Source organism: Octopus sinensis, linkage group LG4 (genome assembly GCF_006345805.1).
Source record: "Octopus sinensis linkage group LG4, ASM634580v1, whole genome shotgun sequence".
Lineage (NCBI taxonomy): Eukaryota > Metazoa > Mollusca > Cephalopoda > Octopoda > Octopodidae > Octopus > Octopus sinensis.
The window spans coordinates 32902460-32929593 of record NC_043000.1 but is presented as its reverse complement, the minus strand read 5'-3'; the positions used below and the strand labels follow the sequence as shown (position 1 = coordinate 32929593).

The 27134-nt window shown below is 39.0% G+C and overlaps 1 protein-coding gene across 6 annotated transcripts in view; it reads left to right on the top strand.

Annotated features, from left to right (window-relative positions):
- The window catches only part of LOC115210962 (origin recognition complex subunit 5-like), an 82385-nt gene extending 55514 nt beyond the window's left edge, over positions 1-26871 (top strand). For 5 of the 6 annotated variants that reach the window (XM_029779785.2, XM_036501955.1, XM_036501956.1 and 2 more), the window contains exons 7-15: positions 2506-2636; positions 4388-4436; positions 7685-7775; positions 9033-9106; positions 10690-10793; positions 10898-10945; positions 13298-13408; positions 15714-15826; positions 26687-26871. In XM_029779785.2, coding sequence (XP_029635645.1) covers positions 2506-2636; positions 4388-4436; positions 7685-7775; positions 9033-9106; positions 10690-10793; positions 10898-10945; positions 13298-13408; positions 15714-15826; positions 26687-26732 — 767 coding nt within the window. In that variant the 3' untranslated portion in view covers positions 26733-26871. The remainder of the gene's footprint in view (positions 1-2505; positions 2637-4387; positions 4437-7684; positions 7776-9032; positions 9107-10689; positions 10794-10897; positions 10946-13297; positions 13409-15713; positions 15827-26686) is intronic. The other variant, XM_036501958.1, reaches the window with a different exon arrangement.
- Positions 26872-27134: the final 263 nt, after the last annotated feature.

Sequence of the window (27134 nt, the reverse complement as noted above, 5' to 3'; positions counted from 1 at the left end):
CAGATCAGACTGGAGCCTGGTGCAGCCTCCTGGCTTCCCAGACCCCGGTCGAACCATCAAACCCATGCCAGCATGGAAAACGGATGTTAAACGATGATGATGATGTCTATGAGAGTTAGACATATGGAATTCAAAAAGATGTCCAGGGCTGTTGTTGAAAAGATGGTGGATAATCTCGTGGGTGTCTACCAAGTTAGTTGCCAGACATCAGAGCTGTAATGTGTCCATGCCCAGGGAAACAAGACACTCAGAGGGTGGCATACAGTTTCCCACACCTTAAACATCCTTCTTTAAATCATAGATTTACAAAATATCATGTCTACAAAGGTTTTAATTAATTTCTACTCAAATTGTTATCAGTTATCTTAATCTTGGATGTCTAAATTGTCCTTGACTGGATTTTAACTCAAGACCTGTATTTCTCAATTAAAATAATTAATCCAGAAAATTCAAAATCAAATTCGATGACTGGCGTCCATGCTAGCAAGGTGCAAAGAGCACCATACGAGTGTGATCATTGACAGAGCGGCTAACCGGCTTCCATGCCAGTGGCACTTAAAAGGCACCATTCGAGCATGATCGTTACCAGCGTCGCATTACTGGCACTCAAGCCCCATGCTAGTAGGGTATTAAGGGCACCATCCGAGTGTGATCGTTGCCAGAGAGTCTATCTGGCCTCTGTGCCAGTGGCACGTAAAAGGGCACCATTCAAGCATGATCGTTACCAGCATCGCCTTACTGGCACCTGTGCCGGTAGCATGTGTAAAAGATTCGAGTGAGGTCATTGCCAGTACCGCCTGACTGGCCCTGTGTTGGTGGCACATAAAAGCACCCACTACACTCACGGAGTGGTTGACGTTAGGAAGGGAATCCAATTGTAGAAACTCTGCTAGATCAAGATTGAAGCCTGGTGCAGCCATCTGGTTCACCAGCCCTCAGTCATTCGTCCAACCCATGCTAGCATGGAAAGCGGACGTTAAACGATGATGATGATTGCTCACAACCCATCTCCAACATTTAGACATATGGTACTTTACTGTCTCAGGTTCAACTCTCAGTAGAACCCACTAGGTCTTATTTAGCTTGATGGGTCTTCTCAATCACCAATCATCGCAGGCGTTTGTCATCTCTTCTGTGAGGCTCAACATCTGAAGTTCATTTCTCACCATTTCATCCTATGTCTTCCTGGGTCTTCCTCTTCCACAGGTTCAGCATCATCATCATCATCATCGTTTAACGTCCGTTTTCCGTGCTAGCACGGGTTGGACATTTTGACCAGGGTCTGGGAAGCCAGGAGGCTGCACCAGGTTCCAGTCTGATCTGGCAGTGTTTCTACAGCTGGATGCCCTTCCTAATGCCAACCACTCCATGAGTGTAGTGGGTGCTTTTTACATGCCACCTCCACATTTAGAAATTGGCACATCTTCATGCAGCTGACTGCATCCATATGCATCACATGACCATACCAGTACAGTCTTCTCTCTTGCACACTACATCTGATGCCTCTTATAACCAATTTTTATCTCAACACATTTACACTTTGCCATACATGCACACTGATGTTGCACATCCACTGGAACATGCATTCACAGCCCACATTTCACTACCATGTAGCATTGCCATTTCTCTGCTAGCATCATACAATCTGCTTCCATTCTGAGACAGAGACCTTCTGTTACCAACAGAGATAATATCTCTCTGAATTTTCTCCAGTCGGTTCTCCTCGTTCTTGTGACTAATGCTTTCAGAGCATTCTCTTCCACTGCTAATTTGGTCACCTAGGTAACAGACACTATCTGCTGCCTCTGGCAATCCCCCTTGCCATTTAAGGAAATCTGTTTCTGGTGCAATGGTGACTCCTCTCTACGGATGTTCTCAGAAAGGTTGGACTTAATGTTACATCTCTTTACTCTTACTCTTTTATCTGTTTCAGTCATTTGACTGTGGCCATGCTGGAGCTCCGCCTTTAGTTGAGCAAATCAACCCCAGGACTTATTCTTTGGAAGCCTAGTACTTATTCTATCAGTCTCTTTTGCCAAACTGCTATGTTACGGGGATGTAAGCAAACCAGCATCGGTTGTCAAGCGATGTTGGGGGACAAACGCAGACACACAAACACACACATACATATACATATATATATATATATATACACACATATATACGATGGGCTTCTTTCAGTTTCCGTTTACCAAATCCACTCACAATGCTTTGGTCGGGCTGAGGTTATAGTAGAAGACACCTGTCCAAGGTGCCACGCAGTAGAAGACACTTGCCCAAGGTGCCATGCAATGGGAATGAACCCGAGACCATGTGGCTGGTAAGCAAGCTACTTACCACACAGCCACTCCTACGCCTGTTGTTTCTAAAATATTTAATAATTAACTGCCAGACTCTGTTGTTTCTAAAATATTTAATAATTAACTGCCAGACTCTGTTGTTTCTAAAATATTTAATGATTAACCGCCAAACTTCCAAATTCCTTATTTGTTTTTATTTCCACAGAGGAGATCTTGGAAATTATGTCTCTCGACCATCCAAAGGAATACCCAAAGGAATTGTATGACACTTACATCAGCTTGGTGTTAAGTGTCTTTTATTATGTCTGCCGAGACCTGAAAGAGCTTCGACATTTGGTTCGTAAATTACTTAAAAGATTTTCTGATTCTTTTAACCTTCCTTCCAATCATTTAAAATAAAAGACATTTCTGTTTTGTTTGGAATCGATAATTTATCAAAATCAATAATCAATATTCAGGCATGGCTGTGTGAAGTTCACTTTACAACTACATGGTTTCAGGTTAGTACTGGAGTTGACTTAGCTAAAACCCTACAAGGAAGTGCTCCAGCTGGATCACAGTCCATGAAACTCAGACCAAAGAATAGTTGTGGTTTGTAATGCAACACCATTTAAACCCCTAAAGACTGTTAAGGGATGGCGCTTTCCACAGAGTCAGTAGAGTAAAATGGTAAGTTAGTGATGGTCATGTGGTGAAAATAGAAAGGAAAGTGTTTATGGTTTTACGTCATGAAATGGAATGGGGACTAAGGGTTTGGGTGAGGCCCTTCACTGAATCTGAAGGCAAAATGGATTTCTTTATGAAAACACTCTGCCCCAAATTTTAGCTTCTGCTTTTTCTCATGGCATACAAACCTCAGCCTTTTTTGGTTTTAGCTTGAATTCATCATCATCATCGTTTAACGTCCGTTTTCCATGCTAGCATGGGTTGGACGGTTCAGCCGGGGTCTGGGAAGCCAGGAGGCTGCACCAGGCTCCAGTCTGATCTGGCAGTGTTTCTACAGCTGGATGCCCTTCCTAACACCAACCACTCCGAGAGTGTAGTGGGTGCTTTTTACGTGCCACCGGCATGGAGATTCAGCCAAAACTCAATGTCTGCTTGTTTGTGTGTGTGTGTGGCCATGTTGGGGCACCAACCTGAAGAATTCTTAGGCAAATGAATCAACTTCAGTACTTTTTTTTAAAGCTTCGTACTTATTCTGTCGGTCTCTTTTGCTGAACCGCTAAGTCACAGGGATGTAAACGCACCAGCACCGGTTGTCAAGCAGTGGTGGGGAGGTCAAACACACATGCACATGATGGGCTTCTTTCAGTTTCCATCTACCAAATCCACTCACAAGGTTTTGGTCAGCCTCAGGCTGTAGTAGAAGACATTTGCCCAAGATGCCATGCAGTGGGACTGAAACCAGAACCATTTGGTTACTAAGCATGCTTCTTACTACAGAGCCATACCAGCACCTATGTTTTCACATGTAAAGTATTTGATCTCAGATTTACAATTAATAGGTGCAGGCATGACTGGGTGTATGGTTAAGAAGTGTTTTTTTTCCCCGGCTTGCATGGTTTAGAATTCAGTTTCACTGTGCTGTACCTTGGACAAATGTCTTCTACTATAGCCCCAGGCTAACCTCAGCTGTGTGAGTTGATTTGGTCAATGAAAACTGAAAGAAGCCCATTGTATGCAGTAAACCAAAATGGTACCATCCATTTTCAATTTTCTGTGGAATGATGAGGAAATAATTACCTTTCTTGGAAACAGGTGAGGATTGGTAACACAAAGGGCATCGAGCCATAGAAAACTCTTGGAAAAGTGGGCATGAAATTGATAAAGATGATGATGATGAGTGTGTCATCATGGTTTGAGATGTTTAGAATTTCTGTTGGAATAGCAACAGTTAAGTTATGAAGTATGTTAGCAACTGTCCAAGACTGCTGTATGTTTTGTTCCTGCCAATGAACTCCCATTAGCTCTAAGAAGCATATATGGTTATCATATGGAATAATCTTAGAACCAACAGTTTTTCTACCAATACTAGTTATAATAATGTTTTAGTTATAATCAATAGTTTTTGTTTGTTTGTTTTCCAGGCTTCCATTAACTTAGAGAAGTTTTTAGAACCCCTGAAAAATGGTGAAGGTATGTTTTGTGTATTTTCTAGTTCTCTTTTATTACACTGTCCTTTTATAAGCTTCCAACGGGGTTCTGGCCATGTTGGAGCACCTTCATCCTCTATCTTCTTCTCAATTTTGTTTTAAGTTTTTGTCAGTTTTCCTTGACAATTTTTTTACCACAATTCTTGACACAAGAGAAATAAAAGACGTGTCCATTTGGACTGTCTGTGACTGTTGCAACTATTTCAAATGTGAGATTGATCAGGAATTATAACGAGGGTTTCACTTGATTGGACAAGGTTTAATTAAGCTAAATGACAGGTGATATTGGAGCTCAATGCACTGCTCTGTCTCGTCTGATCCTGTTGGTCAGTGGAACCCATTGCTACATGATAGATGCGTCACTCTTGTTGATGCTTATTTCATTGACAATGGTTAACTACCAGTAATACACTATGTCGATGATAATGAAGACATGAAATGAAATTAACCAAATTCTGGAGTTTGAAATTATAAACTTTTGTGGGCAAATGTACAGATACACATGACCAGGATTGTAGAATGTATCTATTTATCACATTTATTCCTTACATACTCACCTCTTCGCTGTTCCTTCTAAACCAGGGGTAGGTAACAGGTGGATAGTGACCCACAGGGTCACTGGGGTACCCTGTGATCTTACACCTTTTCTAAAAAAATTGTTTTGAGTTTAATACATTTATGGACCTGTGAGCAATTGATGGCTGTTAGCCTTTTCTGTCACAATTTGTTAAATTTTTATGAGTAAGATAGGATATAATGTACACTGGAGTCTTTGAGAAGATGTTAAGAAATTCAAATGTAAGATGTTGCAAAACGAAGTTTCTGGTACTTGTTTTAAACTCTCCATGATTCTACTCAAATGGGACCAACTTTCACTCATTCTTAACCTTTCACACTCAAACCCCTCCAACACATACCTGAACCTCTCATCACCCACTCCACACTCTTCAGCTATTTTAAAGCAACCCCAATAGAAATGTAGGAAGCTAGTTTCCATGAATAGTTCCAGACACCCAGTTGCTGTGGAATCAGTCTTGTACTACACCCCAGCAAACTTCAGCCAAGAGAGAGGTTGCCTTTTTTATTGGTTGCAGGCTGACTTCAATATTGGTGAAACTGGTTTGCAAATACTGTTGTGTCTGGGGAGAGTCATTTTCTTTTTTGTGCCTTATAATTTAACACACTCACCGGTAAAATTTCCACTTATTTCTTATTTTTATTTTCCTAAAGTTTTCGTTGCGTGTTGCAAACTTTTCGATAGTTTTTCAATAGTCAAAACTATTGAAAAGGTTGCAAGACACAACGAAAATTTTAGGAAAATAAAAATAAGAAATAAGTGGAAATTTTACCGGTGAGTGTGTTAAATTATAAGGCACAAAAAGAAAATGACTCTCCCCAGACACAACAGAATATGCTTCAACACGCGAACTCACATAAAGAATCTTGCAAACCAAATCCGAAAACGAAATGGTTTGCAAATAGTTCAGCCAACTGTCCAGACCCAAAAATATTTCAGTTGAAGAACAGTGAAAAATAAAACTGAGAAAGAAAGTAAACGTCATGTAAGGGAGATAACTGCGTTGTTATAAAATTGGTAACGAATTTAACCGGAGAAGAAATGCTGCCAGGAATTGATGAATCGAAGACTTCTAGTAAAGAATTTATGGGAAATATGGTTTGCGATGTATTTTCTGCTTAGCATCAAAATGCTGGTAGCTTACAGAACCCTATCCAAGTGACACAAAAACTTCTTTTCAAATATTCAGATTTGTAAATTTTAATAATGGATGGCTGCTGACAACTGTAGAACATACTTATGTGCACTCGTGTGTGTGTATGTATGAATATATATATATCATCATCATCGTTTAACGTCTGCTTTCCATGCTAGCATGGGTTAGACGATTTGACTGAGGCTGCACCAGACTCTGATCTGGCAGAGTTTCTACAGCTGGATGCCCTTCCTATATATATATATATATATATATATATATATGGCCTGCATAAATATATATATATTTAGGATGCATATCATTTAGTTAAGGTTTGGTGAAAATCAGTGTTTTAAAATAGGGTTTCACTGAACACTTAACTAACAGAACTTTAAAGAAATTCCAACTTGACAACATGACGCTGATGTTCAAGAATTAATATACACGCACACATGTATGTATGCATATTTGTGTCTGCATGTGTTTGTGAGTATATTATCATCATGCTTCTCCTTGCTTGCATGGGTCAGATGGAATATTCTAAGGTGTCTCTCTTTGGCTAGATGCCATTCTTGTTGTCGACCTTCACTTGTTTCCAAGCAATGTAATAATTCTTCACAACCAGACACACTTTCACAGAATATTGAAAACGAATGACATTCTTTGTGTGGCAATGACACTCATTTGCCTCTGTCACACAGTGTCGAGACAAAGAGATGCGCACACACGCACACACACACACACACACACACATGCACAACAGGCCAGTCACCAGGTTTTGTTGGCCAAGTGCTGTAACAGAAGACAATTCCCCAAGGTGCCGTGTGGTGGAACTGAATGTGGAACCATGTAGGAAGCATACAAGTCTGGTTTGTATGTTCATGCTGGTGATGGGAAGTTAGCCATGAAATAGTCATTACTATTTTATTAGTTACGACTGTTTCCTGTTTACGTGGACGTAGGGGATTTTAATCATAGTTGTGGCTGGTGCCAGTGCCACCTGACTGGCACCAATGCCGGTGGCACATAAAAAGCACCATTCATGCATTGGGCCTCATGGAAGCAGTGACAGGTGACCAAAACCTTTGGTGATACACCATATTTGTGTAGACATACCAAGCCAAATAAGACTAGTCGTGGCTGATGCCAATTTCAAATCATTGGCACATAAAAGACACCCATTACACTCTCGGAGTGGCTGGCATTAGGAAGGACATCCAGCCATAGAAACCATGACAAATCAGAATGGAACCTGGTGCAGCCCAGCCCACCGGCTTAACAGTTTTCAGTCAAATTGTTCAACCCATGCCAGCATGGAAAGCTGACATTAAATTACGATGATCTAATAAGTGGGTTAATGCTGTCTCACTGGGTCATTCACCCTGGGCCCATGTAGAAAAACAAACAAGGAAATGATTATGATGATGATGGCTGCAATTTGAAATAGGTTTTAATAAATGAGAAATAAAACCAAATTGTTGTTCGTGGTTTCATGATTTTTGTCTTTGTGTAACAACAGCCACCATGAATGACAGTCGGAAATTATGGAAGAATATTGAACCACATCTCAAAAAAGCTCTTCAAACTGTTTATTTACGAGAAGTTTCAAGGTGAGTTCAGCATCCCGTATATATTCCCTTCCTTACAATTCTCCATTTTGCTGTCAAATAAAGTCAAGCCCTTAACCCTATTGATAGCAGCCCTTTGTTCTACAAGACAAAATTCCTGCTTTCAAGTGATCTAAACTAAAATCTTTAATCAAAATTTCTTTCTGATTTTTGTTCCAAACTCCAGATTAATTTGGATGAACTTATTTCACTAAATTTTTCTTTATTTTCAAAATGAATTGAAAAAAAAAGTGTTCTTCTGTAGAAAAACAGTATGAAAAGGGTTAATTTCACATCAGTTTTATTCCTCTGTTTTTGCAGCCCATTGTAACATTCTCCCATGGTTGATTAGCTCGTTGATCTAGGGGTATGATTTTCACTTAGGGTGCGAGAGGTCCCGGGATCGAATCCCGGATGAGCCCAAAATGTTATTTAACTTTCAAGGTGCAGGCGTAGCTGTGTGGTAAGAAGTTTGCTCCCAACCACATTGTTCTGGGTTCAATCCCACTGTGCAGCACCCTTGAATAATTAAAGAGTAATTAACCAACCCTGACACAAATCTGACTGAAGTTTTCTTATTGGTATTTGGAAGGTCCAAAGGTACTAAGAACCTAACCTTTAACACTGGAAGCCAATGAAATATCTCTTTGGCATACAGTGACATCATTTCTGAAATCTCTGACCACTATCCATGGTCATTTACAGATGAATAACCAGTGCCAGTGAGAGTCAAACATGCTGGTCATAGACACAGCACATTGCTAGACATGGTAACTGTATCAAAGAATATGTGATGCCATATCATATCACCATAGCAGTGTTGTGTTTCGGGGCCAAGACACACAACGGTCAGATGGCTCATTCCAGCTTTTAAATAGATTCCATGGCTGGTGCTCTGCTCCTGCTGCATTAGAAGCAACGGGTTCAGTGTCATGTAACTAACAATAGCTGAAGTGTATTATTGACAGTGAGAGCATTGACTAGTTGACATTGGGTCACTGTATAATTGACAGTGAATTTTTGACAAGTATTTCATTAAGTTGTGCTTGCTTCCTTGGAAACCCTTTTAACTGAGTTAGTCATTGAAAAGGAAAAGGGCTCAAGATGCTGGCCTATCCTTATACACACTTGCAGGAGGTCAAATTCCCCAAATGTTTCTTCAGTAATCCCTAATCTACAGAATCATTGAGTATTGGTTCTACCATTTAACTTCTGTACTAAGCTGGTCCCTTAAACTTCATATCATTTCTCTTGTTCCAGTGCACAATGGGAGAAGATGCAACAGGATACAAACTCTGGCCAACAGATGGCACTGCAGTTACATTCCATTCAAGGTCAGTTTTCTCCTTCCTTGGTGTTTTATATGTATTAGTAAGAAAGAGGTAGTGTGGGATCCATGGCTTTCAGCAGTTTGTGGGAGGAAGATGCTTTAAAGCATCTCAGTGACAAACCCTCTTTGTCTGTCTTCTTAATTTCACTCACAAGGCTTGGATCCACCTAAGGTGGGGACAGTCAAATGCTGTGAAGTAGGATTGAATTCAGAACCACAAGATATCAAGGCCAACTCCACAACCAAATGGCCATGCCTGATGCAGTCCTACTGGTATGTCTGTGTGTGTGTGTGTTAGTGACTGACAAGACAACAGGAGTTATTTCCCTGCACTCAGCCCTGAGAGTAATGTTTACAGCAGAAACAAATTACATGATTCCTGTTCTCTTGTCATTCATTCATTAATATTATGCCATTTACTTTCCTGACACTTTTACTGTAAAGCATCAAGCATATTGAATCCTAACTACCAGTTACTAGTATCACTATGCCTAATCAAAATTATCATTGATTTATATATATATACTGGAAAAAAACCATCTCACTACATCTACACATTCAAAGCAGTTTGCCAACAGTCCTTCGCAACAACACACCTTGATAAACTCAGTGGCTACTACTAAATTCAGGCCACGACGGACAGAGTGGAAGCTCTTGAAGCTGAGAATTGAAATTTATGGACAAAATACTTACATATCACCTGAGGAAACTCAACTAGATCTTGTAATGCAGGGAAACAGTTACCTGCTCAAGTACCTACATGCCTGAAGAACTACATTGCGTAGAAATAATTGTGGTGATTGAAAATAGATGTCCAACTGTACTCTTTCTTGTTGACTCCAATTTCTCCACTTCCCTATTCACACATGATAGATGCCCTAATGCAGACCTAATACGACGACTGGATAGCACAGGGTAAACCTGAAGGTGAACAAACTTTATACTGTACTCTGATACATTCTTACATAACTATATATATATATATATATATATATATATATAAGAAATTTGAAAATGCCACTACATAAGATAAATTTTAATTTTCTTAGAAATTCTACATGTTTCGTTTCTTCTTGAAAAATACGAACCTTATCAAAAATATATTTAAAAGTTAAGTGTAATAAAAAAGTTCATAATTGTTTCTTACTAGTCTCAACATGGTGCTTTTTTGTGAGGGGAAGCATAATAGTTGTCTTGTGTGTTGACTAGATTCGTTGGCTAAATGACCAGTGGCCGAAATAGCAGTAGTAGCAGTGACTGTTGGTCGTAGTAGTAGTGACCGTGGTGGTGGTTGGAGTTGCAGCAGTAATAAATCATTTCAAAGAATTCTATCAATATCCTGCCTATGTGTAACTTTGTGCCAAAATTAAAGCAGTGAATTTATAGAATTGTTAAAGATTTGAACAAAATGCCTTGTGGTGTTTCATCCAGCATTTTATATTCTGTCTTCAAATTCCACTAAAGTCAATATTTAACCTTGCAAATTCAATAAAATACCAGTCATGTACTGGGAGATCAATTTATTTGTCTATTTCTGGTTTTGTGCTGATCTTTGACCCTAATGAAATTTTTCCGTTTTCCTTGCAGGTCGTAATCATTTGGAATTACCATTTTATTCTAAATATCTATTAATTGCTGCTTACCTTGCATCATACAATCCAGCCAAAACTGATCGACGATTTTTTTGTAAGGTAATGTCTGCTAGATTTTGGTTAATTCCCTTAATTGTTAAACACCAAGTTTTTTTCTCTAAAAACATCATTTTTGACCTTTGACAAATATTTCTACATTTCAGAAATCTAACAAGATTTATGGAAGTCTCCGGAAAAAGAAACATGAGAGGGTAAGAGATTTTGGTTTTCATTTCTTGTTTTTATGAAGTAAAGAATTGGTTCAGTTCACTCAGCACCTCTTGTTTGCATTATTTTTTTAATGCTGCTGTCCCCCGCTCCAGGGTTTCAAGGCCCCATACCTCCCACACCCTCAGGGTGGGCACTCTCAACGTCGGCACACTGAAAGGTAGATCTGGTGAGATTGTTGAGATGCTTGAACGGAGATGTGTTGATATGTGCTGCATCCAAGAAGTTAGGTAGAGAGGTGGTTCTGCTAGGTTCCTCACAGGCAAAGAACACAGGTACAAGATTTTCTGGGCAGGGAACACTGACGGGGTTGGGGGTGTGGGTATACTTCTTGCGGAGAAAAGGGTAGATAAGGTCATTGAGGTAGTCAGAGTATGCGACAGAATACTTAAGATTAGATTAGTGCTCCACCATGGGTTAGCAACCATTATCTCGGCCTATGCCCCTCAGCCAGGGCTACCCGATGGATAGAATGACCGATTCTATGACACCCTCTTGCAGACTATCGCATTGACGAATGACAGGGACCTTCTCTTTGTGGCTGGTGACTTCAATGGACATGTTGAACAACATGTCGGGGGTTTCCATGGCATACATGGAGGCTACGGTTTTGGCTCTCGCAATGAGAAGGGAACCAGGCTGCTGGAGTTCTGTGACGCAAACAATCTTACGGTTTGCAATACTAACTTCAGAAAACCTGCCAGCCACCAGAAAGACAGAATAAACTGAACAACAAAGGCCAGATGTTATGACATAAATAAGTCAAATGTCTCATAAAGTGTTGCAAAATACTGGACATTCTAAGCTGGAAAAGTCGGACTGCGTTCAGTAATGGTTTGCAGTATTTTGGTTTTCCCAATCCAGTAACACTTGTGCCAGGGGCACATAAAGGCACCCATTACACTTTCAGAGTGGTTGGCATTAGGAAGGGCATCCAGCCGTAGAAACCACAGTCAAACCAGACTAATACAGCCTTCCAGCGTGCCAGCCCTGGTCAAACCTATTTCTTTACTACCCACAAGGGGCTAAACACAGAGGGAACAAACAAGGACAGACAAACGGATTAAGTCGATTATATCGACCCTAGTGTGTAACTGGTACTTATTTAATCGACCCCAAAAGGATGAAAGGCAAAGTCGACCTCGGCAGAATCTGAACTCAGAACATTATGGCAGACGAAATACCGCTGAGCATTTCGCCCGGCATGCTAACGTTTCTGCCAGCTTGCCACCTTATCAAACCATTCAACCCATACCAGCATGGACAACGGACGCTAGAAGATGATGGTGATGAGTTCTAGTTTCTGCCATGTCTAAATAAATAAATAAATAGCTCTGCAAAAAGTTCAGTCAACTGAAGCCTTCCTTCTCTTCCTCGTTTGTTGTTAATCCAGCCATTAATCCAGTGATTCATAACTTGGGCCTCATCTCAAAGCAGACATGGCTGTGTGCTTTAGAAGTTTACTTTGAGCTAAATGGTTCCAGGATCGATCCCACCTTGGGGCAAGTGTCTTCTACTCTAGCCTCGACTTCACCATTTCTTTGGCTTTGGAATTTGCTTGAAGCAAACTATGCCAAAACGTCTGTCACGTATGTGTTTGTGTGTATTGGCAGAAGAAATGAGCAATGGTGGGTGGAGGACCAATGCAGTTCTTTGAAATGCACCCAGTTCCAGGCTTCCAGACATTCTCCTCGCTGTTGGAATGGAAGTGAACTGGTGGGAACCAATAATTCTATAAATCACCGACTGTGATATAAAATAAAGAAAATCAGAATAAAACCGAAACCTATTGTCTTGAAGTAGCAGTGACAAATGTAATCCTAAATACACTATGTCTGAAAAAAAAAGATAGGATAATCATAACTGGAACCTCTTTCATCAGGACTGACATGGCTTAAACATCAACAACAGGAGGCGCAATGGCCCAGTGGTTAGGGCAGCGGACTTGCGATCAGAGGATCGTGTTTCAATTCCCAGACCAGGCGTTGTGTGTTTATTGAGCAAAAACACCTAAAGCTCCACGACACTCCGGCAGGGGGTGGTGGCGGCGACCCCTGTTGTACTCTTTCGCTCACTCTTTCTTCCTGTTTCTTATCCTCGACTTCCTACCCAACCACTGAGCCTGGATATGCATTCATCCATCTGTTGATGTTCTCGGTATCGGGGGTTGACCTGCTTTCTCTTCTGCGGGTCTTACGAATAGCAAAGGACCTCGTTTCGAACTTCTCCCAAGGGACAAAGACCACTTCGCTCAACAAACAAACATCAACAACAACCATAAAAACTTGGGAAACCATTTGATTCTGGTGATTCTTTAAAGTTCTTTTCAATTTCAGACAAGCAACCACCTTTTGGGTCCGAAACTGTTTACTTTGGATCGTTTAATGGCAATATTCTACTCCATAGTCGAAGACAGGGTGGCACCATCTGCCATCCTATTTCTGCAAGTAAGTAAGAGGGTATGTCGATATATCTTTTGGCCAGGGAGGGGCAGGGGACTGGTCTGTGTATGTTTGTGGCTCAAACTCTGTTGGGAAAGAGCAAAGCTGTATAATAGTTGGGCCCCTAATTTGGTTCCATTAACCAATTGAAGCCAGTCCACGGAGGTTGTTAATGGTTTCAGTACTTGAGTGAATTTCCTCTAAAATGTTTGTGAATAATTAGAACCCTCCACAGGAACATCATTAGTGTTATGGACAACACATCTTTCTAAAGAAATCTTTTGATTTTATTTCTATATTTCAACCATTAAACATTGAAGCCCAGTGGCTCTGGGGTTATGGTCCTCAACGGTTGACCACAAGATCCAATAATTTAAATCTTACTACAACTGTCAAGTTATATCCTATACAAAAGGTTCACAACAATGCTTGTTCTACATTACTTAACTGAATCTGCAGGTCTCAATCCAATTCTCTTAAAGAAATAAACCATCCTACTGGCTTAAATGGTTGTGAATCTCCATAATTATCATTAGGGATACCTTTGCATTTATTAAGAGTTCTGTTCTCTTTGATGACCTGTGTCCTTTGAGGGTGATTTATTGGGAAATAACACCTTACCAAATTCCATTTGCTGCTTCACTCTTTTTGGCCAGGATTGAACACATAAAGTTTGGTTGCCACTTTTAGAAAATGTAATCGTTTGGTAGGAATTGCCTTTAAATATATAATAACGATAAAAATGATTGAAATATTGGCACTGGGCTGGGAATTTTAAGGGGAGGGGTGTTGATTCCATTTCCCCTAATGCTTGACTTTTATTTCTTCAACCCCAAAAGGATGAAAGACAGATTTTATCTGAACAGTATTTGCAGTCAGAAAATAATAACCAGAAGAAATATCACTAAATATTTTGCTGAATGCATCAGTGATTCTGTTGGTTCACTGCCTTGATGATGTTTTGGTTGCATTTTATATGAGCAGAGTGGAGGACAACACCACAAGGCATTGCATGAGAGTGTTTAAGATGGCTCCAGCTACACGGTGCCACCTGAGTTGCTCGGCAACGATTCTGGCCTTTATCTTTTACTTGTATCAGTCATTAGATCATGGCCATGCTGTGGCTCTGCCTTGGAAGAATTCTTAGTCAAATGAATTGACCCTTGTACTAATTTTGTTAAAGCCTAGTACTTATTCTATCGGTCTCTTTTGTCGAACCTCTAAGTTATGGAGAAGTAAACACACCAACACTAGTTATTGAGCAGTGGTTGGGGTGTGGGGGGTAAATAGAGACACACATATATAGGACAAGCTTCTTTCAGTTTCTTATTTCTTTACTGACCACAAGGGGCTATACACAGAGGGGACAAACAAGGACAGACAAACGGATTAAGTCGATTATATCGACTCTGAAAGGTTGAAAGGCAAAGTCAACCTCGGTGGAATTTGAACTCAGAACATAGCGGCAGATGAAATACCGCTAAGCATTTTGCGTGCTAACATTTCTGCCAGCTCGACGCCTTATTTCAGTTTCCATTTATCAAGTCCACCCACAAGTCTTTGGTTGGGCCAAGCCATAAGTAGAAGGCACTTGGCCAAAGTGCCACACAGTGGGACTGAACCCAGAGCCATGTGGTTGGAAAGCAAGCTTGTTACCACACAGCCACAGGAATTTACTGAACTAATCATATATCTTCTTGTGTGAATCCATCATGGGATTCAAAACTAGTTCTAACACTAAAGATTGTTTGCCAACATAACATGGCAGTCCTGGTTTAGGATGAATGTTGCCCCAGGAGACATCATCTCCAGCTGGCTATACAACACGATCTGTGTCCTTATATTTTCGAACAAGGGAATCTAGCACCTCCACCCAGCTCAAAATAATATCTGTGTATCACGATTTCCAGGTTATTTCCCTTCATCAGCACAGAATAATTGTTTTGAGCTGAGTGGGGGGTGCTAGATTCCTTTGTTTGAAAATATAAGGACACAAATCGTGTCGTACAGCCAGCTGGAGACAATGTCTCCTGGGGCTAAACTACAGCAACATTCGTCCTAAACCAGGACTGCCATGTTATGTTGGCAAACAATCTTTACTACAAAGTACTGTTGCTGAATATCTCTCATTGTGAGATTTAAAAATAGTAATTTTCTAGCTCTAACACTTTTTATAAGAAAATTTAAAAGTGAATATATTGGTTATCCTCTCTGTGTCATTACAGCAATTAATATCCAACCATAACACCTGTCCGTTTCCCTCTCCATATAACCATTAGTCATTTCTTCCATTTTTGACATTATTTTCTAGATCAGTTCTTTGGTCACTCTCAAACTGTTGACCACGGTAGCTTCCGATGACCAACTTGAAACTCCCAAATATAAATGCCTCGTCTCACTCGATACTATCAAGCCCATAGCCAGGTATATTTATTCCCATTTCACTCAATTTTTCTTCTTTATTATTAACAACAACAGCAACTAATAACATTTTAGAATAACTACTTCGTCACATTGACCATTTTTGATAAGCATTTCCAAAGCAAATGCACTGTTCCAAACCATTATGCTAACTGATAAAAGAAAATGGTAAAACCTAAGCACTTTGAAGACACTGTTACCATTTGCCTAACATGACTAGCACCGCACCAATGACCTTGTAAAATGTGGGAGGTTTTTTTGCTGCACCTAGTTCTATACAAAACCCATGAGTATGTATGCAGTAAGTTTTGGTCAGTGGAAGAGAGTGATTGGTCAGGATGTTGTCTTACTGAAGGCATTGAAGTGGTCAATGTTCAGCCTGAACATCTGTTATCAAATCATAATCTGCTGCTTGAATTGATGACCTATTGTTACCCTTGGTGGACTTAAACTATATATATATATATTTCTTTATTGCCCACAAGGGGCTAAACATAGAGGGGACAAACAAGGACAGACAAAGGGATTAAGTCGATTACATCAACCCCAGTGCGTAATTGGTACTTAATTTATCGACCCCGAAAGGATGAAAGGCAAAGTCAACCTCGGCGGAATTTGAACTCACAACGTAACGGCAGACGAAATTCGGCTACTCATTTCGCCTGGCATGCTAACATTTCTGCCAGCTCGCCACCTTAAACTATATATATAGTTAATTAAATATGTCCTTTAAAAACAAGGTATATTGGATGTCAATTAAGTGCTCCAGTATGAAATATGTCTAAAATCTTAAAAGATATTTAAAGATTCCTGAGAGCAGTTATATATTAGAGAGTAAAAGAGTGGAATAGTTATATCTTAAAAATCATAATAAAGTTAGTATATAATATTAACAATATTGTATTAATAGATAAATGACATACAGCTATGATTATTTAAATGTTTTAAAATGTTTAAAAGTTCTTACGATCATTTCATGAATATACTTCCTTTTTAAATGAAATCTAAAGGTAAGCATCGTTGGGAAGTATATCCACTCATCAAAGAGTGGTGGAAATCAAATGAAAAAAATGCTGTTTAAAACAAATTAGAAAAACGTTTAAAAAATTATTGGTATTCATATATCTGTGTTGGTATAAATTTGAGCAAAAATTTCCAAAAAGGTAGAATAAATCCATGGTAAAAATTTGTGATGGTTGTATAAAGATAGAATTCCTATCATCCATTCCTTCTTCCGTGTGTAATCCATAAATGTGAGAGAATAAAAGTGATTATTTGTTGTTTTTATTATTATTGCGTTAAAACCAGAAGATATCATTATTAATTTATATTTTATGCAAATCTAGATATTGTTGTGTATTGACTTGGTTTAGAGTAAATTAATGTATTATACATAAAGTCAATTAATTACATATTAAAAACGTATAGGTTCAAGTTTCAAGAGGATAAATTCTAAGTATTTATTTAATTGATAATCTATATCTTGTGAATATGTGTTTTTGATTTAAAATAATTTTAATTTTAAGTTTATTTTTTTTACTTAAAATAATTTTGATATTTTATTATAACAAAATATAAAAGAAAAAATATTAATGTGAAGCTTTTCTTAATCATCGCCTATAGTGTTTAAAAGTTTTATAAAACCAATGTCTACATGTGGATCTTGCTTCCAACTAGCAGCTAATGAAATTATTTTGCTTATATAATATGTATAGTGATTCTTTTGTACAAAAATGGCAAACAGAAGATTTATGGGTAAATGGTGTAGCTAAGTCAATAATTGACCAGGATAATTTTTTTAGCTTGAGTTTATGTATATATGCAGCCAATGAGGTAGCGTTGTTCATGATATTCAGTTTAAATGAATGTATATGGGCTAAAAATCTTTGTTTAAAGTTAATGTAGCTCCCTATATATATCTTACTATGTGGGTTAGCAGTTTTAGTAATAGTACATTTATATATAACATTGAACCTTTTACATTTGCCTTCTAAAGGGCATCACTTATTATTTTTACATGTGCAATATTTAGCTATATGTTTCTGTTCAGTGGTATTAGATTTTATGGCGTTAGGATTATTTATTATGGTATGTGTGGTGTGATAGCTGAATTTGTTGTGGAATCATTTATAAGAGAGTTAAGTAAATTCACTGTTTGTGTATTACTGTTGTTATTAGACTGTGGTATTGGGTTAAATAGAGTCCTATCATATCTAATGGTTTGCAAGTGGCACGTAAAAAGCACCATTTGAACGTGGCCAATGCCAGCGCCGCCTGACTGGCGTCTGTGTCGGTGACACATAAAAAGCACCAACCGATCATGGCCATTTGCCAGCCTCCTCTGGCCCTTGTGGCCGGTGGCATGTAAAAAGCACTCACTACACTCTCAGAGTGGTTGGTGTTAGGAAGGGCATCCAGCCGTAGAAACACTGCCAGATCAGACTGGAGCCTGGTGCAGCCTTGTGGTTTCCCAGACCCCAGTCGAACCATCCAACTCATGCTAGCATGGAAAACGGACGTTGAATGATGATGATGATGGAATTTTGTTGAGATTCAGCTAATGTTATAGTATTGCTGTGTAATATTAGAGAGACTTCTAGCTAAAATTATAACTTTAATATGCTCTGTGGTATAGAGGCATAATAATTGTCAATATGAAATTATAAGAAGGAAGAAATAGCCTTATTTGGTACTAAATAAAATCAAGTTATAACTTCTGTGTTAAACCATAGGTTACAATTGAGGTTTTTCTTCACAATAGGTACAATCCTGTCTAATATATTTTTACTGATTCTTTCAAGATTTGACTTAGTTGCACAAATTAGTCTTATAGTAAGGTTGATATTAAAATCAGACTTATGGTCTTTTAAATTGAAGTGTGGTATATTTGAAGTGTATATTTCAGTATGATCTCCAACTTCCAGTTTGTGCATAATTTTACTGTGTTCATTATTTTCTAATTCTAAGATGGACATAAACACATGTATACACATATGTGTATACATGGGTACACACACACACTTACATACATACACTGACACAAGTACATACACATGCATAAACATATATACACATATGCATTCATGAATACTTGTATGTATATGCAGGATGAGGAAGTATAGTTACTTCCCTTCCACTGTTCATCTTTAAACTTATGAAAGGATTATGGATGTTTTGATGTAATGGGATGTCATTTGGATTATTGTCTGTGGGAGGAACAATGTATTTTTGTTGTTATTGTATCTATTACTCATCATCATCATCATTTAACATCCGCTTTCCATGCTAACATGGGTTGGACGATTTGACTGAGGTCTGGCAAACCAGACTCCAATCTGATCTGGCAGAGTTTCTACAGCTGGATGCCCTTTCTAACGCCAACCACCCCGAGAGTGTAGTGGGTGCTTTTACGTGCCACCGGCACGAGGGCCAGTTTGGTGGTACTGGCAACCGCCACGCCCAAATGGTGCTTTTTACATGCCACCTGCACAGGAGCCAGTCCAGTGGCACTGGCGACGATCTCACTCGAATATCTCACATGCCACCAGCACAAGTGCTAGTAAGGCGATGCAATTAATAATATTATTACTATTATTATTGTTATTATTACTACTATTATTATCAATAGTTAGTGTTTAGTTTATTGTCGATAGAGTTGAACCAGTCCACAACCTGGAATGAGTTAAACCATAAATTAAGTTTGAGTATTTTCATTAACAAAGGAATGTACTTATCAAGAACTGTTTTGCTAAGTATACCAATATCCGAACTAGAAGGGCAGATAAGCTGGAGAGTTGGGTTATTGAAGAAGTTAGGTTTGTGTCCCTTTAAGATAAAACTGGGTTGCTTTGAAGTTAAAGGCCCAGTTTTCGTTTGTAACTTATATTTTTCCATAATTTTCTGATCCTCTCGATTGGCCTTTCTGATAATGTTTTTACTCATAGTCTTGTATATTTCTTTGTATTTCCTTCCTGAGTAGTTTTAGGTAAAAATCCTTGCTTAAGTGATACAGGTTACCAGTTTTATCTGATTGAACAAGGAGGCCTTCCATGCTGTTGATTTCTTTGGTAATATTATGTAGATATTTTAGATGTTTATTTCTTAAGGGTGAGCGATGGAATTTAACATTCTTAATAGATCAGAAGTCCTCTTCAAACTGTTTTAAACTTGGGTTAGGAGGAAGATTATTTTTAGATTTCAATAGTTTACTAAATTCAGAATTTTGGTCATTGGAGGGTGGCTTGACATCCTTATTATCAAAGAAGAAAGCTTGCCATCTTATATGATTAATAAAAGAGTTAATCTTATTTGATGAGTTGTTTCAGGAAAACTTAAAATGCCATTTACCAATGTAAAATTACCTCTGGATCTAAAGAATTCTTTTGTATTGGATTATCTTCTATGGAGTTGAAATGCTATACAGCAAACCATTTTTCAGCTTTTAAATATAGTCATAAGTGTAATTCTACAGGACTTAGTAAGCTAATTTGGCACCTTAAAGACTCTAACAAACTTTTTTTCTTTAGATTATAAAATTTTATCCAGATCATTCCCCTATGACAAAAGGAAAACTTTTTGACCTCTCTGTGTGGAAGAGCAACTATCCTCTTTTCTAAACATAAACTGGTAAACACCTTTAATAAATGAGTTTACAGGTGTTTACATTGGAAAAAACACTCCTTTGCTTTTTTTTAAATAATATTTACCCCTCATCTAATGATAATTTCTGCTACTTATCTTTATTCTTACTTCCTGTAATCCATATTCTTCCCTTCAGCTTTTCTTTCCCTCCGTCATATTTTCTCCTTCTGTTCATAACTTCCTTTTTCCTTTAACTTTGTTCTTTCATTCCCCCTTTCTTCCTCTATACCTTCTCTTCTTCCCTCACCCTAAGGCATCTGTTTCCTCAAGGGCATTTTCAAATTTCTAGCGTTCCCTTCACAACTTCGCTTTCAATGTGTGTACGCGTGTATACACCTATGTGTATATAATATATATATATATATATAATATACGCATTGCATATATTAGAGTTTCTTATACTTATTAAAATGTCTATTTGATGAGCACTGTCATTTATATCCTCCCTGATGAGATTGATGCATTGCTCAACATTATTCGTCCTGTGAGATGTATTTTGAATGCATCCATCAAAACATATGTCGATGATATGAAGATATAAATGATCTAATAACATCTTAGGCGTTTGTCTCCATTTTCAAATTTTCCAATATATATATATATAATATATATATATATGTGGGGGAGAATTCACAAAAAAAACAAAAGACAGAGTCAAATAGTGTAGACAACAAACAGATGTATTAGTTTAGCACCCAGGAAGTGAAATGGTCTTTAACATTTCAAGCCTACGCTAGAAGTGCAGGTGAAGGAGTCGGGGATATGATAGTGTCATTGATGGGTGTTGGAGAGGTAAGGGCAAGTGCAGCAACATGGGCGGGAGCAGGGGAACGAGCCAGGTTGGAAGGTTGGGTTAGGGAAGAAGCTGTGGACCAAGAGGTCTCGTAGGTTCTGGGCTCATTTGAAGGAGGAGAGGGGTCGATTAGGGAAGATGTGCGAAGTGGAGGGGTCAGACTGGAGTCACCGGAAGGCTTGGAGTGGTAAGTGAGGGGAGACAGTGGGGCAGGTGCTGGGGAGAGAGCAGATGCACGGTCCACAGAACGTGCTCTGGCAAGAGAGTTTGATGTGTTTAGGATGGGAGGAGTAGTAGTTATCGTATGAGTGTGAGTCTGTGTGTTTGGATGGAGGTGGTGAGAGTGGAGTGATAAATGCTGACCAAAATGTCAAGAAAGGAGACAGAAGTGTCAGAGATACTGCAGAAGTGGAGGGCATGATGGAAAGATTTGACAAAAGAGAGGAAGAAGTCTAGATGTTTGCGGGAGAATGAGATCATACCAATACAGTCATTAATATAACAGCCGTATAGTTCGTGAGTGGTACCAGTGAAACTTGAGAATATTTGGGCCTCAACGTAACCAACAGACAGGTTCGCATAGTTGGGGCCCATTCACGTTCTCATGACCACTCCCGAGACATGCTGGTAAAAATCACCAGCAAACGAGAAGCAGTTGAGTGAGAGGACAAGTTCGGCCAGATGAACGAGCATAGATGTCAGGTTGGGGGTTGGGTCGAAGGTCAAGGAAATATATATATATTCTTTCTTTTCTTTTATTCTTTTATTTGTTTCAGTCAATTGACTGCAACCATGCTGGAGCACTGCCTTTAGTCAAAAATTGACCCCAGGACTTATTCTTTGTAAACCTAGTACTTATTCTATTGGTCTCTTTGCCGAACTGCTAAGTTACAGGGACGTAAACACACCACCATCAGTTGTCAGGCGATGTTGTGGTGACACACACACATATATATAACAGGCTTCTTTCAGTTTCCATCTAGCAAATCCACTCACAAGGCTTTGATCGGCCCAAGGCTATAGTAGAAGACCCTTGCTGTTTCTGGTTTGGGTAGAATGGTTCGACATGATCCAACAAGCCAGGGGACTCTGTTGGGCTCCAGTGTTTGCTTTGGCATGGTTTCTACAGCTGGATACCCTTCTTAATGCCAACCATTTTACAGAATGTCCTGGATGCTTTTATTCTCCCACCAGCTGTTGTGAGTTCACCGAGCAAATAGCAAGAGGACCTTTTCACAGATTTAGGGTGCAGTATTGAGGGATGTGGTTTCATGCCAGGTATGAAAGAGGGGACAGAGTAGATACGTGGTAACCAAACTGTTAATCCATTAGTCGTTAATTAATGAAATTCACATTTTTGTTCACGATTTAACTTTGAAGTTAACTTTGGAAATCATTATCAGACTAATTAACCTCTGTTCACTTCAATTCGATTGAAGGTAACGTATCTCATAGTTTGGGCACTTTTTAAAAGTGTCTTTGTGTGGTTTTAAGCCAAAAACCGATTTTTTGGTATTTTTCTGTAATAAAAATTAATGTTAACTGTTTATCAATAACTTCCTTTACATTAGGAAATAATTAACTGATTAACGGTTATCAAAGTTAACTTTTAGTTTTACTGTGTCCACCTTTGATGGTAACTCCACAAAGAAAAAGACAAAAAAAAAGTGAAAATGATGTGTCAGGGCATACCACCCCACAAGGTACAAGAAGGTGAATGAAGAAAGAATAAGGGTATTACTGGATGAGTGGTAGGTTTGAGGGTGTGAAGGGAGGGTGAGTGTAGGGGGATAGAGGTGAATATCAGTTTGTGGGGCCACTGCCAGCCTCCCCTGACACCTGTGCCAGTGGCACGTAAAATGCACCCACTACATTCACGGAGTGGTTGGCATTAGGAAGGGCATCCAGCTGTAGAAACACTGCCAGATCAGACTGGAGCCTGGTGCAGCCTCCTGGCTTCCCAGACCCCGGTCAAACTGTCGAACCCGTGCTAGCACGGAAAACGGACGTTAAACAATGATGATGATGATGATCAGTTTGTGGAGAATGTAAGGAAAAAAGGTGGGGATCAGAGGGGGAAGTGGTGATACATAAAGAAGTGGGTGGAGTGACTACAATAAAACCAAAGAGAGATGCCTAGGAGAGGGGTAACTAGTAGCACAAAAGGGTAGGCATGGAATATATGCAGTTCTGCTCTCATCTAATTACCACAGGCGAGAAAATGATGCTGTAGTTATGCAGTTGCAGAAGGAGTGGGTATTATGAAGATGAGTTGTAGAGATTGCTTGACAGGTATAGACCCATCATCAGAAGTTAGGTTTAGTGCTGACAAATTCTTAGATAAACTAAGGAACAATTCCGTTATATCTTTTGGCTAACACACACACATTCTAGATTTTTCAATTTTCTCATAATTATAGATATCTACAATACTCTAAATGTCAACCACCTCACCAACAACAACACTGAACACCTTTTTGATCTCCACGTGTCTAACACACGTGGACATGCCTACAAAGTCAGAAAACAACACAGCTCCCATGACTTTCGGAAACATTTTTTCACGCTCAGAGTTGCTGAAGCATGGAACAAACTGCCTGCGTCAGTTGTTGACTGCCATGACACTGCATCCTTTAAGGCCCTCATGCTTTCCGAAATCCGCCGAAACTACACCTGATTATATATACACTTTAGATGAGTTGTAGTGCACCTGAGCACTGTACACAATTATTATTATTATTATTATTATTATTATTATTATTATTATTATTATTATCTGTCTCAACAGCCGTTGATTATCAAATATAATATCTCAGAAATGGTATATTCTACCAAACAGCCAACTCAGTCCATTTGCTGTCTCTAAAATGTTTGGTTTCTCTGATAAATTACTATCTTCTCTATTTTCTGCGGTTCCACTTCCTTATGGAAACAAAGCAAGAATTTACATTTTCCATATTTCATTTCTAATGTTGTTATTGAGTTCTTCTCTATTTAAATAATCTGGGGTACATTGAATGGTTGCTGCTAAATAACCTGAATAGCTTCAGTTCTATGATGATGTTGAATCAAATGTAAGCAATTAAAATTCTTCTGCCAACACCAGATAAAGCCTAACTCCCTTAATATGTACCATTTCCAAAGAGAGAGAGAGAGAGAGAGAGGGGGGGGAGAGGGAATCCATTGAAGTGGCATTCCTGTGTTGCTTCAGACCTGTGCAAGTATTTTGGTCTTTGCATCATCATCATCGTGTAACATTCGTTTTCCCTGCTGGCATGGGTTGGACGGTTCGACCAGGGTCTGGGAAGCCAGGAGGCTGCACCAGGCTCCAGTCTGATCTGGCAGTGTTTCTACAGCTGGATGCCCTTCCAAACGCCAACCACTCTTTGAGTGTAGTGGGTGCTTTTTACGTGCCACCAGGACAGGGACCAGAGGAGGCTGGCAACGGCTACGATTGGTTGATGCTTTTTACATGCCACTGGCACGGAAGCCAGCCAAGGCAGCGCACCATAAATTAATAAACTACAGTTTGTTATATAGGTGTTATGGTTAGAAAATTACTATGTTTAAATCTCACAATGAAAGATATTCAGCAACAGTACTTTGTAGTAAAGATTGTTTGTCAACATAACATGGCAGTCCTGGTTTAGGACGAATGTTACTGTAATTTAGCCCCCGGAGACATCGTCTCCAGTTGGCTATACAACACAATCTGTGTCCTTATATTTTCGAACAAGGGATTCTAGCACCCCCACTCAGCTCAAAACAATATCTGTGTATCGCAATTTCTGGGTGATTTCCCTTCATCAGCACATCTAGCCAAACAATTATTCTGTGCTGATGAAGGGAAATAACCTGGAAATTGTGATACACAGATATTATTTTGAGCTGAGTGGGAGTGCTAGATTCCCTTGTTCGAAAATATAAGGACACAGATCGTGTCGTATAGCCAGCTGGAGACGATGTCTCCTGGGGCTAAATTATGGCAACGTTCATCCCAAACCAGGACTGCTATGTTATGTTGACAAATGATCTTTACTACAGGTGTTACGGTGTTCACAACAGAAGACTGTGTCTCTCTGTGGTGCCTTTTATAGTACAAAGAAGGAGATAGACCAACTAGAGAGTTTCAATGTAGTCACTGGATCTGCTAGAAATAGCAGCTAAATCATCTTAGAAATACATACAATAAAGGCATGGCTGTGTGACTAAGAAGTCTGCCTCCCAACTATGTAACTTCAGATTCAGTCCCATTTCCTGTCACATTAGGCAGGTGTCTTCTACTCTGACCCCAGAATTTGTGGATTTGGTAGACAGAAATTGAAAGAAACCCATCAAATGTATGTGTGTGTGCATATATTTGTGCTTCCCAGAAAACCCAAAGCTATCTGCAATGGTGTTGTTGCCATTTCTTTTGTCAACCTAATTATCTGCTATTTTTTGTCTTCAAAGACATGAAATAATGGATCCCTTACTTGAAAAACAGTTAAAGGTTAGTGACGGGAAAGACTTCATCCTCATCCTTTGACATCAGTTTTCCATTCTGGTATGAGTTGCACAGTTTATAGGATCCAGTGAGCTATATGGCAGCATCAAACTCCAATTTTGGTACAGTTCTGCAGCTGGATACCCTTCCTAATACCAACCACACCCGCAGTGTATGCTGAGTACTTTTTCTTGTGACGTCAACCAGGAAATTGTAAAACAATACCTTAGTTATAGATTTGTCCAAGTGATAACAGCATGGACAAAAAAAGAAATAGAAATGTAAAAATATGAATGACTGAATAATATACTTCACATTTTGGCCTTTTGCTCTCCTTGTCTGCCATCTTTGATATAACTCTTGTCACTTCATCACTTATCTTTCTTATTTCTTTACTGCCTGCAAGGGGCTAAACATAAAGGGGACAAACAAGGACAGATAAACGGATTAAGTCATTTACATCGACCCCAGTGCGTAACTGGTACTTAATTTATCGACCCCGAACGGATGAAAGGCAAAGTCAACCTCAGAGAAATTTGAACTCAGAACGTAACGGCAGACGAAATACCTATTTCTTTACTACCCACAAGGGGCTAAACATAGAGGGGACAAACAAGGACAGACAAAGGGGTTAAGTCGATTACATCGACCCCAGTGTGTAACTGGTACTTATCTTTCTGTCACCCACCTCTCCACTCATCACTCACTTTTCCTATTGTCCACTTCCTCCCTTTCTATTAACATCCATCACACACTCTCCTCACCACCACCAATTCTGTTTCCTCTTCCATACTCTTTCACCCCCTTGTCCTCATTTTTGTCCACTCTTTCTTTTCTCCTTCCTTCTCTATGCTCTATTTTTGTATCATTTTCGTTGTCCTTTTCTTGGACGCCATCATCTTATCAAGGGGTTAATCTTTTAAATATTTTCTCTACATTGCAGGTCTGTGAACTTTGATATAATCCGATATCTGTATGATTTCTTGTAAAAACAGAAAACAAACACCACCATCGTTACTGTTAACAGCACTATTATTAATGAATAACATTATCATTAATGTTAACAACATTTAATGATGGTATTGTTAATCATCATCATCATCATCATGACTGTATAAAACTTTTTAAAAAGACTAACTTTATTCCTTCTGAAATAAATATTATTTTCTAAAAGTATTCTGTTTGTTTTTTTTATATTTTGAAAGGAAAATTTGGTTTTCGTATTTCCTCAATAATCTGTGCATCTTTCAAATTGTTTCCTTATTTCAACTTTCTCTTATACGTGCATATGTACATAGCTATTTGTATATACGTTTACATATATACATGTGTATGTATTGGATCATCTCAGAAATAATGCAGTTTTTTCAATTGTATGAATTAAAAGTCAG